The sequence below is a fragment of the Lepidochelys olivacea genome (genome assembly GCF_965140295.1).
Source record: "Lepidochelys olivacea isolate rLepOli2 genome assembly, chromosome: 17".
Taxonomy (NCBI): Eukaryota; Metazoa; Chordata; order Testudines; family Cheloniidae; genus Lepidochelys; species Lepidochelys olivacea.
The window spans coordinates 1,848,371-1,860,599 of record NC_140427.1 but is presented as its reverse complement, the minus strand read 5'-3'; the positions used below and the strand labels follow the sequence as shown (position 1 = coordinate 1,860,599).

Sequence of the window (12,229 nt, the reverse complement as noted above, 5' to 3'; positions counted from 1 at the left end):
CTCCAGCTCTAAGCCAAGCTCTGGTTTCACATCCCCCAGACCCAGGCTGGGTTGGCCCACGATCAGCCAGCATCCTGAGGGGCTGGGGAGGGAGATCAACCCATGGTCTGGCCCTGGCCCGTTATGGCAGGGTGAGCCCAGCGCAGCACTGGGGCTAGCTACGGGTTGGGAAGCTGATCGCCATGGAGCCAAGCAAGGAGTTTCCCACCTCCCCGTGGTTCTCCATCCCGTCACAGTTTAACAGCCCGGCAAGGAGCTCGGCACGGTGCTGGCCTGCACGCGGCTGCCCAAACCCCTGCCACCCGGCAGGTACCTCACAGTAATTAGCGTCACAGGGTGAGAATGTGCGTACCGGCACTGCTCTCCATTACCGTGTAGCGTTGCTTAATTAACATCATTAATATCCAATCACCTCCTAATGAGACAAGGCAACAGCTTGGGGTTTCTCAGGATAAGTGATGATGTCGTCGCAGCAGAGAGCTGCCGGGAGCCAGGCCTCGGGGATGGACACTAAGGACTGGGGGCTGGTCCTTGAAATGTGTGTGCCGGGCTACATGGCTGCCCCCCAGCCACAGGGCCTCGGGGCTTTCCGTGGCTACTGAACGGGACCCCTACTCCCCAGCCACCTGCGCCCCATCCCCAGGCCCTACTGGGGGGGGGGAGTCCCAAACGGGCGGGGGTTGTTATATTTTATAACGATCCATTAAAATATAAACTGTAGCCAGGAAACCTCAAGGTTAAACCTTCCCAGGATTCCCAGCAAGCTGGGAGCCCGAGCCCCCACCCCTGTGAGTGTGCGGATGCCCGCTCACCTCCAGCAGCAAGCGAGCAGCTCAGAGCTGGGCCGGGTGAGACTTAGGATGCCTGGGTTTAATTCCTAGCTCTGGGAGACCTTGGCTGAGTCTCTCTGAGCTGTGGTGCCTCCCTGTAAAGCAGGGGTGATCCTGACTCCCAGAGCAGGGGGCGTGAGGCTTAGAGACTGCGGCCATGGGGCCATGGGGGTACGCGGAGTGGGCATGTGGCACAGAAGAGGGGCAGTGGGGACCGCTCTGCTCTCGCTGCTGGCTGGAACAGCTGCAGAGGTAAAGGCCCAGGGATGCTGAAACCAGTAAAGGGAGAGTGGGGCAGTTACCTGCGTTCGCTCGGACGAGGCCGGAGGCGGTAGTGCTCCGCCTGTGTCTGCCCCAAGGCTTGCCTATGTGTCTGGCGGATTGGCTGCTGCCCAGGGCCCCTGTCCAGGTCACCGCCCACTGGACAGAAACTGGAGTTTCTGAATTTGCAGAACAATCACGGGAGAGAACTCCATTTCCTCGCCTGTGCTGGGCAATCTGTCTGCATTTCCACACTGCATGGCTGAGTGGCAGCCATGACCGCGCCCGCCACGGGAATCCATGGTTGCTCTAAGTGAATGCGATGCAGCTTGACTGAGAGCGCTGGGCAGGGCCCGGTCTGTTCTGCCTGGGAGGGCAGCCACCTTCTCGCTCTCTTGGGAGGACCGGGGCCGCCTTAGCCCTTGGAACTGGGATGAGGAGGTGCACGGAGACGCGACGGGATCGCACTGGCCCAGAGGCAGCTATGAAACCCAGGCTGAAGCTCTCTGTGCCCTCTGTGTGCCCTGCCCCCAAAGGTGGGCAGCCGCTTGCGGGGAAGGCATCACATGCACTAAACCAGCATGAGCTTGTGCCCTGGCCTGCACCCTGCTCCCATTGCATAAACCAGCTTCCAGCTGTCCTCCCATCCAGGCCACCTCTGCACCAAACGGTGCCCAGCATGATCCAGACCGGTGTGAAAGCAGTTCAGTTAAAGCTGGGCTTAGCCCGTTGTGGGAACACCCCATGTGGGTGGGCTGCAGGCTCTAGCCCGGTAGCAGCCCCCTGGGGCCGGGGGGCGAGCTGCTCCGCTTTGACTGCTGCTGAGTCACGTGGCACTTGCACGGCACCGCTGGGGTTGGCAAGCAAGAGCCCTGCAGCAACCTGCAGACGCGCAGCCAAACCCAGCCTGGCCTGCGGCTGCAGCATCCTACCACGGAACCCTCTCCTGGGCTCCTCTCCTTGCTGCTGAGTGTGTTTACACGCATGGGGGAGTGTGTATGAGTGTGCGTGGGGGGGATCTATGAGTATGTGTGTTTGCGTGTGCATGGGGGTTTATGAGTATGCGTGTGCCCCTGCCTGGGGGGTCTCTGCGTGTGTGTGCACGCGGGGGAGGGGGTGTATGCGTGGTGCCCATGCATGGGGGAGTGTCTGTGTGCTGTGTGGATCCTGCTGGAGGCTCCCTGCTAGCTCGGTGGCTAGCTCGGTGGCTGGGCCCCTCTCTCCAGCTGGCTGCGTCTCTTCGCCATCTGGAGTTCGTTGTGCTGGCGGTTCTCCATCTCCTGCTGGCCGGGATCCATTGGGCCGTGCCCAGAGCCTCTTCCCCGGTTCCCATTGGCTCTCGAGCCTGCCTGTTAAGGCCAAGGGAGTGAATGTGCATGCCTGCCATGAGCCGTGTGAGGCTGACACGTGCCATTCCCAGGGCTCCCTTCCTGCCTGGCATCTGAGCTGCTGCCCGCAGAGCCCCCTATACCTGGGAGCACCTGCGGGGGCTCCTCTGGGCTCTGCCCGCCCTCTGTCCCTGCATGCTGGCTGTGGGGTCCCCTGTACTGCTGGCACCAGCAGCCGTTGTCCCTGGGAGCAACCTGTCCCTCCAGCCACGCCCCTGGGCCTGGGGCGCCCAGCAGTTCCCTTTGGGTCCTGTCCCTTCACCCCTCCCCCAGCTGCCATGCTGGCTTAGGCCCCAAACGGGGAGATCCAGGATCTGCCCCCGCAGTAGCTAACCCCGCCTTCCCAGGACAATGTCTGGGACCAGTCCCCAAGGGTTTCCTGGAGGGGCAGGGTAATAGAGGGGCCCATAGTGCTGCCCCCTTGCGTGGCCAAGCAGAGGGAGCCCTCGGAGGCCGGGGCCCCACGTGCTGGCAGAGCTCGCAGCTCCAAAGCTCTCGGCTGGGACAGCCGCCAGTTACCATGGCAATGGAGCGAGGGCATATTGCCACTGAACGGCTGCTTGGGGGAGCTGGCGCGTGTGCCCCTGGGGAAGCTAATGGCAGCGTGGGCAGCACCAGCCAGGGAGCAGCACCCACGTCCTCCTGGCCAGGGTCTACTGCGGCAACAGGGCCATGAGCCAGCTCCAGCCCTGCCTGCGGGGGGTTGGGAGAAACAGCCTGGGGGTGGCATGGCCCAGCATGGAGCGGGATCCAGGGGGTTAGAGTGGGGGTGGGGGGACCGGGAGCCAGGACTCCTGGGTTCAGTCCCCAGCTCTGCTTCTGCCTGACACTGTGTGGCCTTGGTGAGTCCCTGGCCTCTGTGCACTGGGATGGTGGTGCTGACCCTCTGGTGGGGCAGGAGGCCCCAGAGGTCTCCAGCGCTCTGAGACCCCGCAATTAAAGACGGCTCTGTCTCTCCCCACCCCCCCAGGGCCACGTGGCAGGGCCGTTCTGTCCTGGCTCCCTGCCAGGCATCTCTCTGGCCCGTAAGCCCTGGGATTCACTCGCCGTGCTGCCACGGGTCTCTGCCCCAGCGCTGCCGTGGACACCGATGGCTCTTCTCAATCACGGGAGCTTCGCCATGGTGCCGCTGGAGCGTTGCCCTCTGACCTGGCCCAGTCAGAGCCCAGTGTCAGGGCCGGGGCCCGCTCAGCATCGGAGCAGGGCACAGCGGGCGACTCTCCTGCGGGCTCTGCCCCCTGCCCATGGGCCCGGTTCCAGCCTGCACAGGGGCAGCACGCCGAGCGCCGCCTGTCCAAGGCATCTCCCAGCACCGAGATTTTCGGGGCTGCTAAGTATGTTTGAAAGCTGCTGCTGCCATTGGCCCTGGGCAGACCGGCCTCACCGCTCGCTTACTGACTGTGGAAAAGGTGCTGAGAGAGACGTGCCCGCCTGGCACTGGGGCTCTGGGGGGGCAGCGGGGGTGGGGGGGTGTTGGGGGAGGATCTGGGTGGGGATAGGCACATCCCCTTCCAGAAGAGGAGACAAGCCCCCTGGGCGTGAGCGCCGGCCCCTCTTGGGGGCAGTCTGGGTGACTGCCCACCCCATGGAGCTGGCAGGCCTGGCGCAGGAGAGCTGTGGGCTGTCTCTGGAGCCCGGCAGGTGTGGGGCGGCTGGCCAGGTGACTCCTCCCAGGCTCTCAGATTTAGCTGGGGGGGGCAAGCCAGCCCCCTGCTGTGCCAGTCGCCCGGGCGGGACCAGGGGAAAGGCCAACGGGGGAGGTGCCCCTGCTCTGCCCTTGGGCCAAGCACATGGGCTGGCAATAACTTGATGCCCCACTGACAATGCCCCTTCCTCCCACAGGTCCTGAACATCAGCCTGTCGGAAGGGGAGACGGTCACCATGGAGACCTTTGGGGGTGCGGAGCCTGTCATCCTGGCCAACGAGTCCTTCCTCATGAGGGGCCAGGTGATCCGCAGCCCAACCAACCGGGTCAGCGTGCGGTTCCAGAGCCCCCAGCCCGCCAGCCCCGGCACCTTCCACTTCCGCTTCCAAGGTACGGGCACGGCTTGCGGAGCCCTGCGGAGCCACGGTCCCTGTGCCGTCCTGCCCCCCACACGTGCCAGCCAGACATGGCCCCGCCCTTGGTGCCCTCCTGCAGCCAGAGGGCCCGTCGTGCTCGCCTCGTCACTTGGTGGGGCGCAGCAGGTCACTCAGAGCTCTGATGCTGCCGCAGGGCTGGGGGGCATGATGTGGTGCCCTGCGCCCTAGACCCAGTGCCCCACGAGGCAGCCCCACTCCCGGGAGAGGAGTGCTGCCCCACAGCAGTGTGGGGGCTGCTCCCAGGAGCTGATGGGCCTGGCAGGTTTGGGAAGGGGACTGGCAGTCAGTGTCCGGTGGCTTGTAGCTAAGAATCCTTTGTCTCCAGGCCATGTGCTGGGGCCAGAGGCCACCTGGCTTAGCAATGTGGCCAAGCATGCCCCTGTCCCTGGCGAAAGGGGCCCTGGCAGCTGAGGCTGGGGAGGGGCCCTTTCCCCTCCCATGGAGCCAACCTAGAGTCCCTTTGTAATATGGGCACACTGGACATGTAGCACGGCACCCCCCCACACCCCCCCGTGGGCGCGTGTCTCCACAGAGCACAGCCTGGCATCCCACCTGGACCCTTTGCACTTCACCTTGGCTGGGAGCGGCCAGGCAAGCTCTGACTAAGTGTGGGTCATATACACCCCCACACCTGTCCCTCTCAGAGCCCCCTCCTCCTCCCAGGCCACCACGTCACCCCTCTCCCCCCATAGCCTGGGGCACCCAACAGCATCTCCCTCCCAGGATTTGTGGAGTTAGGCTCAGCCCTGGGTCAGAGCGCGCACCCATCTCGCCCCTGTGCCCAGTGCCAAGAGTGTGTCCGCAGGGCGGACCCGCCCACTCCCCTGCAGGTGAACCCCTGTTTCCCTGGCACAGCTGCAACCAGCCAGGGCCAATTAGCCTGTTTAAAGCTCTGGAATTGCTGGCGGAGTTAATCTGCGACATCGCCAGGTTAAACGGGCACCAACCAGAGAGACACGCTAATGGAGAGATAATTGGTGTGAGCAATTACGGGCTCATTTAACATAATTACCGGCAAAGTTAGGCCCCTTGTCGCTGATAGCAGGGCGGAGCCGCTCCTCCCGCACGGCGCCCACGTGCGACAGGGCCAGCCGAGGGACGTGCCTCCGGGGAGCCTCCTGTGGGGCTCTGCAAAGGCGGTTGTTGGCGGGGGGAGCCAGCCACACACCTACAGGCTAGCCTGGATCTCAGGGACTTTCTCCCCTGCTCCCCACCCCAGGCTTGGAGCCCGGCAGTGCCACTATCCTGCCCTGAGCTTCTGTCTCCTCCCTCGCCCTGACCCCTCTGCCTGCAGTGCCCACATCGAGCCCCCAGTGTGAATCCCACCCCACACACCATATGCAGCCTCCTCGTCTCCAGCCTCAGCAATGCTCCCAGCCCACCAGCTGCTCCGTGTCTCGCCCCCGCCTGGCTGATGGCAGAGGTGGGCCGTAGAGCCTGAGGGAGCCAGCGCTGAGGAAGCCGATGAGGTGGGAGGCTCCAAGGAACATGGGCTGAAGACTTACCAGGGGTTCCCGTCTGGAGGGCCAAGGGGCCACTGACATGGTGCCCTGGCCTGGCTGGTTGCCACACGGGGGCCTAAGGGAGGAGCTTGAGGGCTCTCGGCTCTGGCGCTCACGTCACAATCCCCTGACTGCCCCCTCGCTGCAGGCTGGCACTGAGGCCGTGGCCAAGGGAGCGCAGAGGGGTTGTGCCCTTCAGCACCAGGCTCCCGGCACCTCTCACCAGAGCAGCGTTCCCATGGGGGTGCCACCCCGCAGCCCTCCTGGAGCTGGACCCCAGCGGCAGGGATGAGTCAAATGTGCCAGCATTGGCTGGGGGACGAGGGCAGTCATGGGGTAGGCCGTGGGGCATTGCAGGACAGAGGGGTGGGAGGAGGGTAGGGAAGGCTTGGGGCAGAGTCTCTGCTGTTTGAGCTCAGCCCCCCAAGAGCAGCCAGCCCCCAGGCGGAGATGCTGTAGTGTCATGGGGTTGTAGCTGTGGTCACGCAGGAGTCACGCAGGTGGCTCTTTCTCTGGGTTCAGGCAGAGGAAATGCTGGGCGGCACGACAGGGGCAGGGTCTGGCAGAGGGGGGGTGCTGGAGTCCAAACCCCTGGGACGTGAAGCTTGTTGGATCTGGGGGGAGCCCAGGGCTGGGCTATCAGGGGCTGCGGGTCGGGATTGAGGGGCACTGGCGGAGCTCGGTGGGTTTCGGGGATGGGGGAGCCCAGGGCTGGGCTATCAGGGGACTGCGGGTCGGGATTGAGGGGCGCTGGCGGAGCTCGGTGGGTTTTGGGGATGGGGGAGCCCAGGGCTGGGCTATCAGGGGGCTGCGGGTCAGGACTGAGGGGCACTGGCGGAGCTCGGTGGGTTTCGGGGATGGGGGTGCCCAGGGCTGGGCTATCAGGGGCTGAGGGTCGGGATTGAGGGGTGCTGGCGGAGCTCGGTGGGTTTCGGGGATGGGGGAGCCCAGGGCTGGGCTATCAGGGGGCTGCGGGTCAGGACTGAGGGGCACTGGCGGAGCTCGGTGGGTTTCGGGGATGGGGGAGCCCAGGGCTGGGCTATCAGGGGGCTGCGGGTCAGGACTGAGGGGCGCTGGCAGAGCTCGGTGGGTTTCGGGGATGGGGGAGCCCAGGGCTGGGCTATCAGGGGGCTGCGGGTTGGGATTGAGGGGCGCTGGCGGAGCTCGGTGGGTTTCGGGGATGGGGGAGCCCAGGGCTGGGCTATCAGGGGCTGAGGGTCGGGATTGAGGGGTGCTGGCGGAGCTCGGTGGGTTTTGGGGATGGGGGAGCCCAGGGCTGGGCTATCAGGGGGCTGCGGGTCAGGACTGAGGGGTGCTGGCGGAGCTCGGTGGGTTTCGGGGATGGGGGAGCCCAGGGCTGGGCTATCAGGGGGCTGCGGGTCAGGACTGAGGGGCACTGGCGGAGCTCGGTGGGTTTCGGGGATGGGGGAGCCCAGGGCTGGGCTATCAGGGGGCTGCGGGTTGGGATTGAGGGGCGCTGGCGGAGCTTGGTGGGTTTCGGGGATGGGGGAGCCCAGGGCTGGGCTATCAGGGGGCTGCGGGTCGGGATTGAGGGGCGCTGGCAGAGCTCGGTGGGTTTCGGGGATGGGGGGTGCCTGCTTTCCCATTTCCCATGGTCCTTTGTCTCCTTAACCTGCCCAAGGTTCCTCAGCAAAGCAATACCCCCAAGGGGCGCTCAGCACTGGGCTGGGGGGTCTCTGTCTGCACCAGAATCTCCTGGGAGGGATGTGCTGCCCCCCCGACCTGCCCTCACTCACCCACATGCCTGGTGCCGCCCTGACGCTATTAATGGAAAAATAACGACAGATTGTGCTGAGTGCGTCCCTCGGCCGGGGTCGCCATGGCAACATGCAGCAAATTAATGGGAAAAGCCGCACTTCACGCTCCTTTATATTATTGTCTGATGGGTCCAGTCCCCTCCCCACCCCGGATTCAGGGGGATTCTGGGTACAGGTAGGGGCTGAGCATGACTCAGTCACTCCCACCGGCCAGGCTGTGGTACCGCCAGCCAGATGCCTGGGTACCCCAGCCCCCCTCCACAGGTGCTTGGGCCCGGGGCATTTCCCGCTAGGGCAGGGGCTCTATGAGCTGAGAGTCACCCTCTGCTCCCTGACAGCAGGGTCAGGCCCTCCGCTACTGAGAGCCCTGGGCTGGCTACCACTGGCCGTCGCGCCCATCCCTGCTCCCCTCCCCTGCTGATTCCCACGTGGGGAGCTCCTAGGGAAGGCGCTGGACTGCTTGTGACCCCCCACAACAGTATGGTCTCACCCCCCCGTCACCCACAGACACTGCACAGTCAGCTGCAGCCCCTGAGTGTGAGAGTCTGGGCTCTGCTGGGCTCGGTCTTCATCTCTGCTGGCTGCCAGGGTGTGCAAAGGGGCACGGGGTCCTGGCAGGGCATCACGCTGGTGTGCAAAGGGGCCCGGGTGGGACATCACGCTGTTGTACACAGAGGCCCTGGGGGGACATCACACTGGTGTACACAGAGGCCCTGGGGGGGCATCACGCTGGTGTGCACAGAGACCCTGGGGGGACATCACGCTGGTGTGCAAAGGGGCCCTGGGGGGGCATCACTCACATGCAAAGGGGCCCAGGGCCCTGCCCTTCCTCCGCACTAGAACTAGACTTTGCTCTGCCTGGCGCTGGTGCTGGCTTGGTGGAAGAGGTCGGTGCTCTGAGCGCCGTGGCTGCTCTTCCCGGAGTGCCCCCGGGATCCTTCGCTCGTCCAAATCCCTCCTCCGCCCCAGCTGAGGTCAGGCTCACCTCTTTGTGACATCACAGCGTGCTGCTGCGGAGATGGAGTGACCTCGCAAGCAGAGGCTGTGAGCTCACGCAGCCAGTGTGTAGCCCTGAGCCGCAGAGGCTGGTCTGGGCAGGAAGGTTTATGAGCAGTGTCCCCTCTGTTGCACTGTGGCTGTGCCCGGGTGTGTGGGCAAAGTGAGCCGGGTACCAGAGGGGGAGAGGCGCTGCATCTTCAGCCACGTTTGCGGTCCCCCAGGGCACCAGCGTGTTCCCTCACTGTCAGCTGCCCTTCACACCCCGCTTGTCCAGCACCCTTCGGCCAGCGTGGAGATGCGAAGGTGCTGCCAGCCCCCCTCCGGCTCCTGCCCCAGTCATTCCCCGAGCACCCCCGGCCTGCACAGAGCCAGGGGCTGGGTTCCCTTCTGAGACCCAGCGTGACCTGGGCAGATTTCACCTGCATACCCCCACCCCCGCCCACTCCCTGCAGCGCCTCCTGCCCTGGGGCAGCAGGGACTCTGGCGATGCCAGCAGCCAGGCTGTGCAGCCCCATGGGAGAAGTCCACTTAGTCTGGACCCATGGCTCCTGGGGTTCCCAGGCATCAGCAGGGGCAAAGGACTCTTGGCGGGGTGGGGAACGCCAGCTCCCCTGGCAGAAGGACAGCGAGGAGTCTGGCTCCCCGCCTGCAGCCTGGCAGAGCGGTGTCCCTGGGCGGGCAGCACCTGTGGGCAAGGTGGGGCCTGGGGGCTGCACTCCTCCGGCCAGCTGCCTGGCCGTACAGAAGGATTTGCTGCCACCTGCCGGCTGGGATCAAGGACAACACCCGTGTCCGACCCATGTCTCTGTAACTGCGCCCACTGGGTGCTGCCTGGGCAGGTGGGGCAGAGGCTCTGGGTCTCCATACAATGGGGGGAGAGGAGAGAAAACCGCTCAGCAGCTGGGTATTCCAGGAGGGAAAGCCGACCTCCTTCCACCCCGAGTTCCTGCCTGTGGCTCTCAGAGGGAGGGCGTGACACCCACACTGTGGGGCAGGATCCCTCTGATGCCCAGCTTGGCTTAGGTGCAGGAACTAGGGCTGTGGGGGGGTGCTGAAGCACCCCCAGGTTTTACGCGAGGCTCCACTTCTGGCCCCCCCCCCAGGGTCCTGGCTGCCGGCCCACACCCAGGGGCTCCGCTCCTGGTCCCGCGCCCGTCCCCAGCTGTGGTCCTGGCCTCGGCCCCCTTACTCCTGTCCAGGTCCCCCCTCCCAAAGACATGGCCCTGCTCCTGGACCCAGCTCGGGGTGGGAGGATTTGCGGACGGTAAGGGGGTCTGGCTTTTAGCACGCCCACGCTTAAAAGTGTTCCAGCATCACGGCAGCCTGGCATGGCCACATGCTGCAAAACACCCAGGTGCTGTGGTGGCACCCTCTGCCCTGGGTGAGTGCTGTGCGGGGCAGTGAGGGGGTGACAGCCTGGTGCCCTGGGGGGACTGGGGCCAGCGGGGTGCAACCATGAAGCAGGGACATGGTCGAGTCCATCCCTCCCCACAGGCACCAGGCACCCGCCCCCACGGGCACGGGGCACCCACCCCCGGGCACCAGGCATGCCAAGCCAGGGAGCACATCGCTCCAGCCATTCAGCCTGCCAGGCCCTGCCATTCAATGCCCCTCTCTCTCCCTTCCAGCCTATCTGCTGAGCTGCAGCTTCCCCTCCCGACCGGCCTACGGCGACATCTCCATCACCAGCCTGCACCCTGGGGGCAGCGCCCACTTCTACTGCACCACAGGGTACCAGCTGCAGGGCCTGCCTGTGCTCACCTGCCTCAACGCCACCTGGCCCTTCTGGAGCGGCCGGGAGCCCATCTGCCTGGGTGAGTTGGGGGGAGGGGCTGCCCAGTGCTGCCGGATGCCCCACTGGCTGGGCACAGGCCTTGCCAGAGCAGACGTTAGCTGCTCACAAGGGACGTGAGTTTGGCCTTCTCAGCCTGAGCCTGGCCCCAGACGCCAGCTCCTGATTGGCTGTCTCCTCCTAAGAGAGGGTTCTGCACCCCAGCACCTTCCCACAGGCTATGGGGTGCCCCCTAAGCACTGGGCACGCTCCAACCACTGCCCTGCAGCTGTAGCCCGGCTCCAGGCACTGCCCTCTGCCCACTGCTGCAAGGCCGGGCAGTATCTGGCCAAGGGCGTTCTGATGGGGGCAAGCCAGTTGGCCTGGCCCATCTCTGATGCCCCTGCCTGGGCAAGCCACTGCCTGGCGGCCATCCCCCCAGTGCTCCTAACCCTCGGCCTCCCCTTGCAGCGGCCTGCGGAGGCGTGATCAGAAATGCCACCGTCGGACGCATCATCTCGCCCGGCTTCCCAAACAACTACAGCAGCAACCTGACTTGCCAGTGGCTGCTGGAGGCCCCCAGGGGCCATCGCCTGCATCTGCACTTCGAGAAGGTCGCGCTGGCTGAGGATGATGACAGGTGCGGGGCAGGGAGCGGGGCCCGTACAAGGGAAGGGCCTATGAGGGTGCAGCCTCAGGGGAGCAGAGTGGACATGTCTGTGAGGCCTGGGGGGCTAGAGCTCCCCTGCCACACTGTGTAGGACTTGCAACATGTGTTTGCAAATGGATGTTGGCTCTGAAACCCACCGATGGCACATGCCAGAGCAGCTGTGCCATTGAGGCTGCCCTGCTCTCTGGTCAGAGCTCTAGCCAGCGCTGATGGACAGTGACAGGTGTTGGGCTCCCACCCCAACCAGGGGCTCCCCTCCGACTCTCCATGCCTGAGCCGGCCTTCCCACTGAGTCCCCTCTAGGAGAGGGGACAGAGGAGATAACCAGGGCACCACAGCTCCCCTGTGTGATGGGTTACCCATCCTCCAGGGTGCCGCCTGATGTACTGGGGTACCACTGAGCCCACCTGTTCCACCAGCCTGGGCTCCCTTACACTGTCCTGCTGAGCCAGGCCCTCAAGCTTCCTCCAGCACACCCAGGTAGGGACACACCCAGGTAGGGACACACCCACCTGCAGAAGGACGCAGACGCTGAAATCAGCACAGCTAGGGAATTGCCCAGCACTCACATGCACACCCCCTCTGGAGCACAAACCCAAACCTATAGTGTCTTGTGCAGCTCAGAGAACTGTGAAGCATAAGCTCATGAAATTTGCTCCCCTCCTTGGGGTGGAGGGAGATATTCAACAGCTTTTCCCCACCCACAGTTATGAATTCCACAAACTGGTTTTAGAGAAAACCAAAACAAGTTTAGTAACTACAGAAGATCGATTTTAAGTGATTATAAGGGGTAGCAAACAGGTCAAAGCAGATTATCCAGCAAATAAAACAAAAACGAAGATAAGCTTAAAATACTACAGAAGCTGGTTACAAGTAATAATTTCTCACCCTAAATGTTGATTTAGGTAGTCAGCAGAGGTTCTTGAAGGCAAGCTGCTCTTGCTTGCA

At 64.3% G+C, this 12,229-nt stretch overlaps 1 protein-coding gene across 2 annotated transcripts in view; it reads left to right on the top strand.

Moving 5' to 3' along the window:
* Positions 1–12,229, top strand: part of SEZ6 (seizure related 6 homolog) — a 68,811-nt gene that overhangs the window by 44,225 nt on the left and 12,357 nt on the right. For both annotated transcript variants that reach the window (XM_084650834.1, XM_084650833.1), the window contains exons 4-6: positions 4,322–4,514; positions 10,469–10,654; positions 11,083–11,251. In XM_084650834.1, coding sequence (XP_084506960.1) covers positions 4,322–4,514; positions 10,469–10,654; positions 11,083–11,251 — 548 coding nt within the window. The remainder of the gene's footprint in view (positions 1–4,321; positions 4,515–10,468; positions 10,655–11,082; positions 11,252–12,229) is intronic.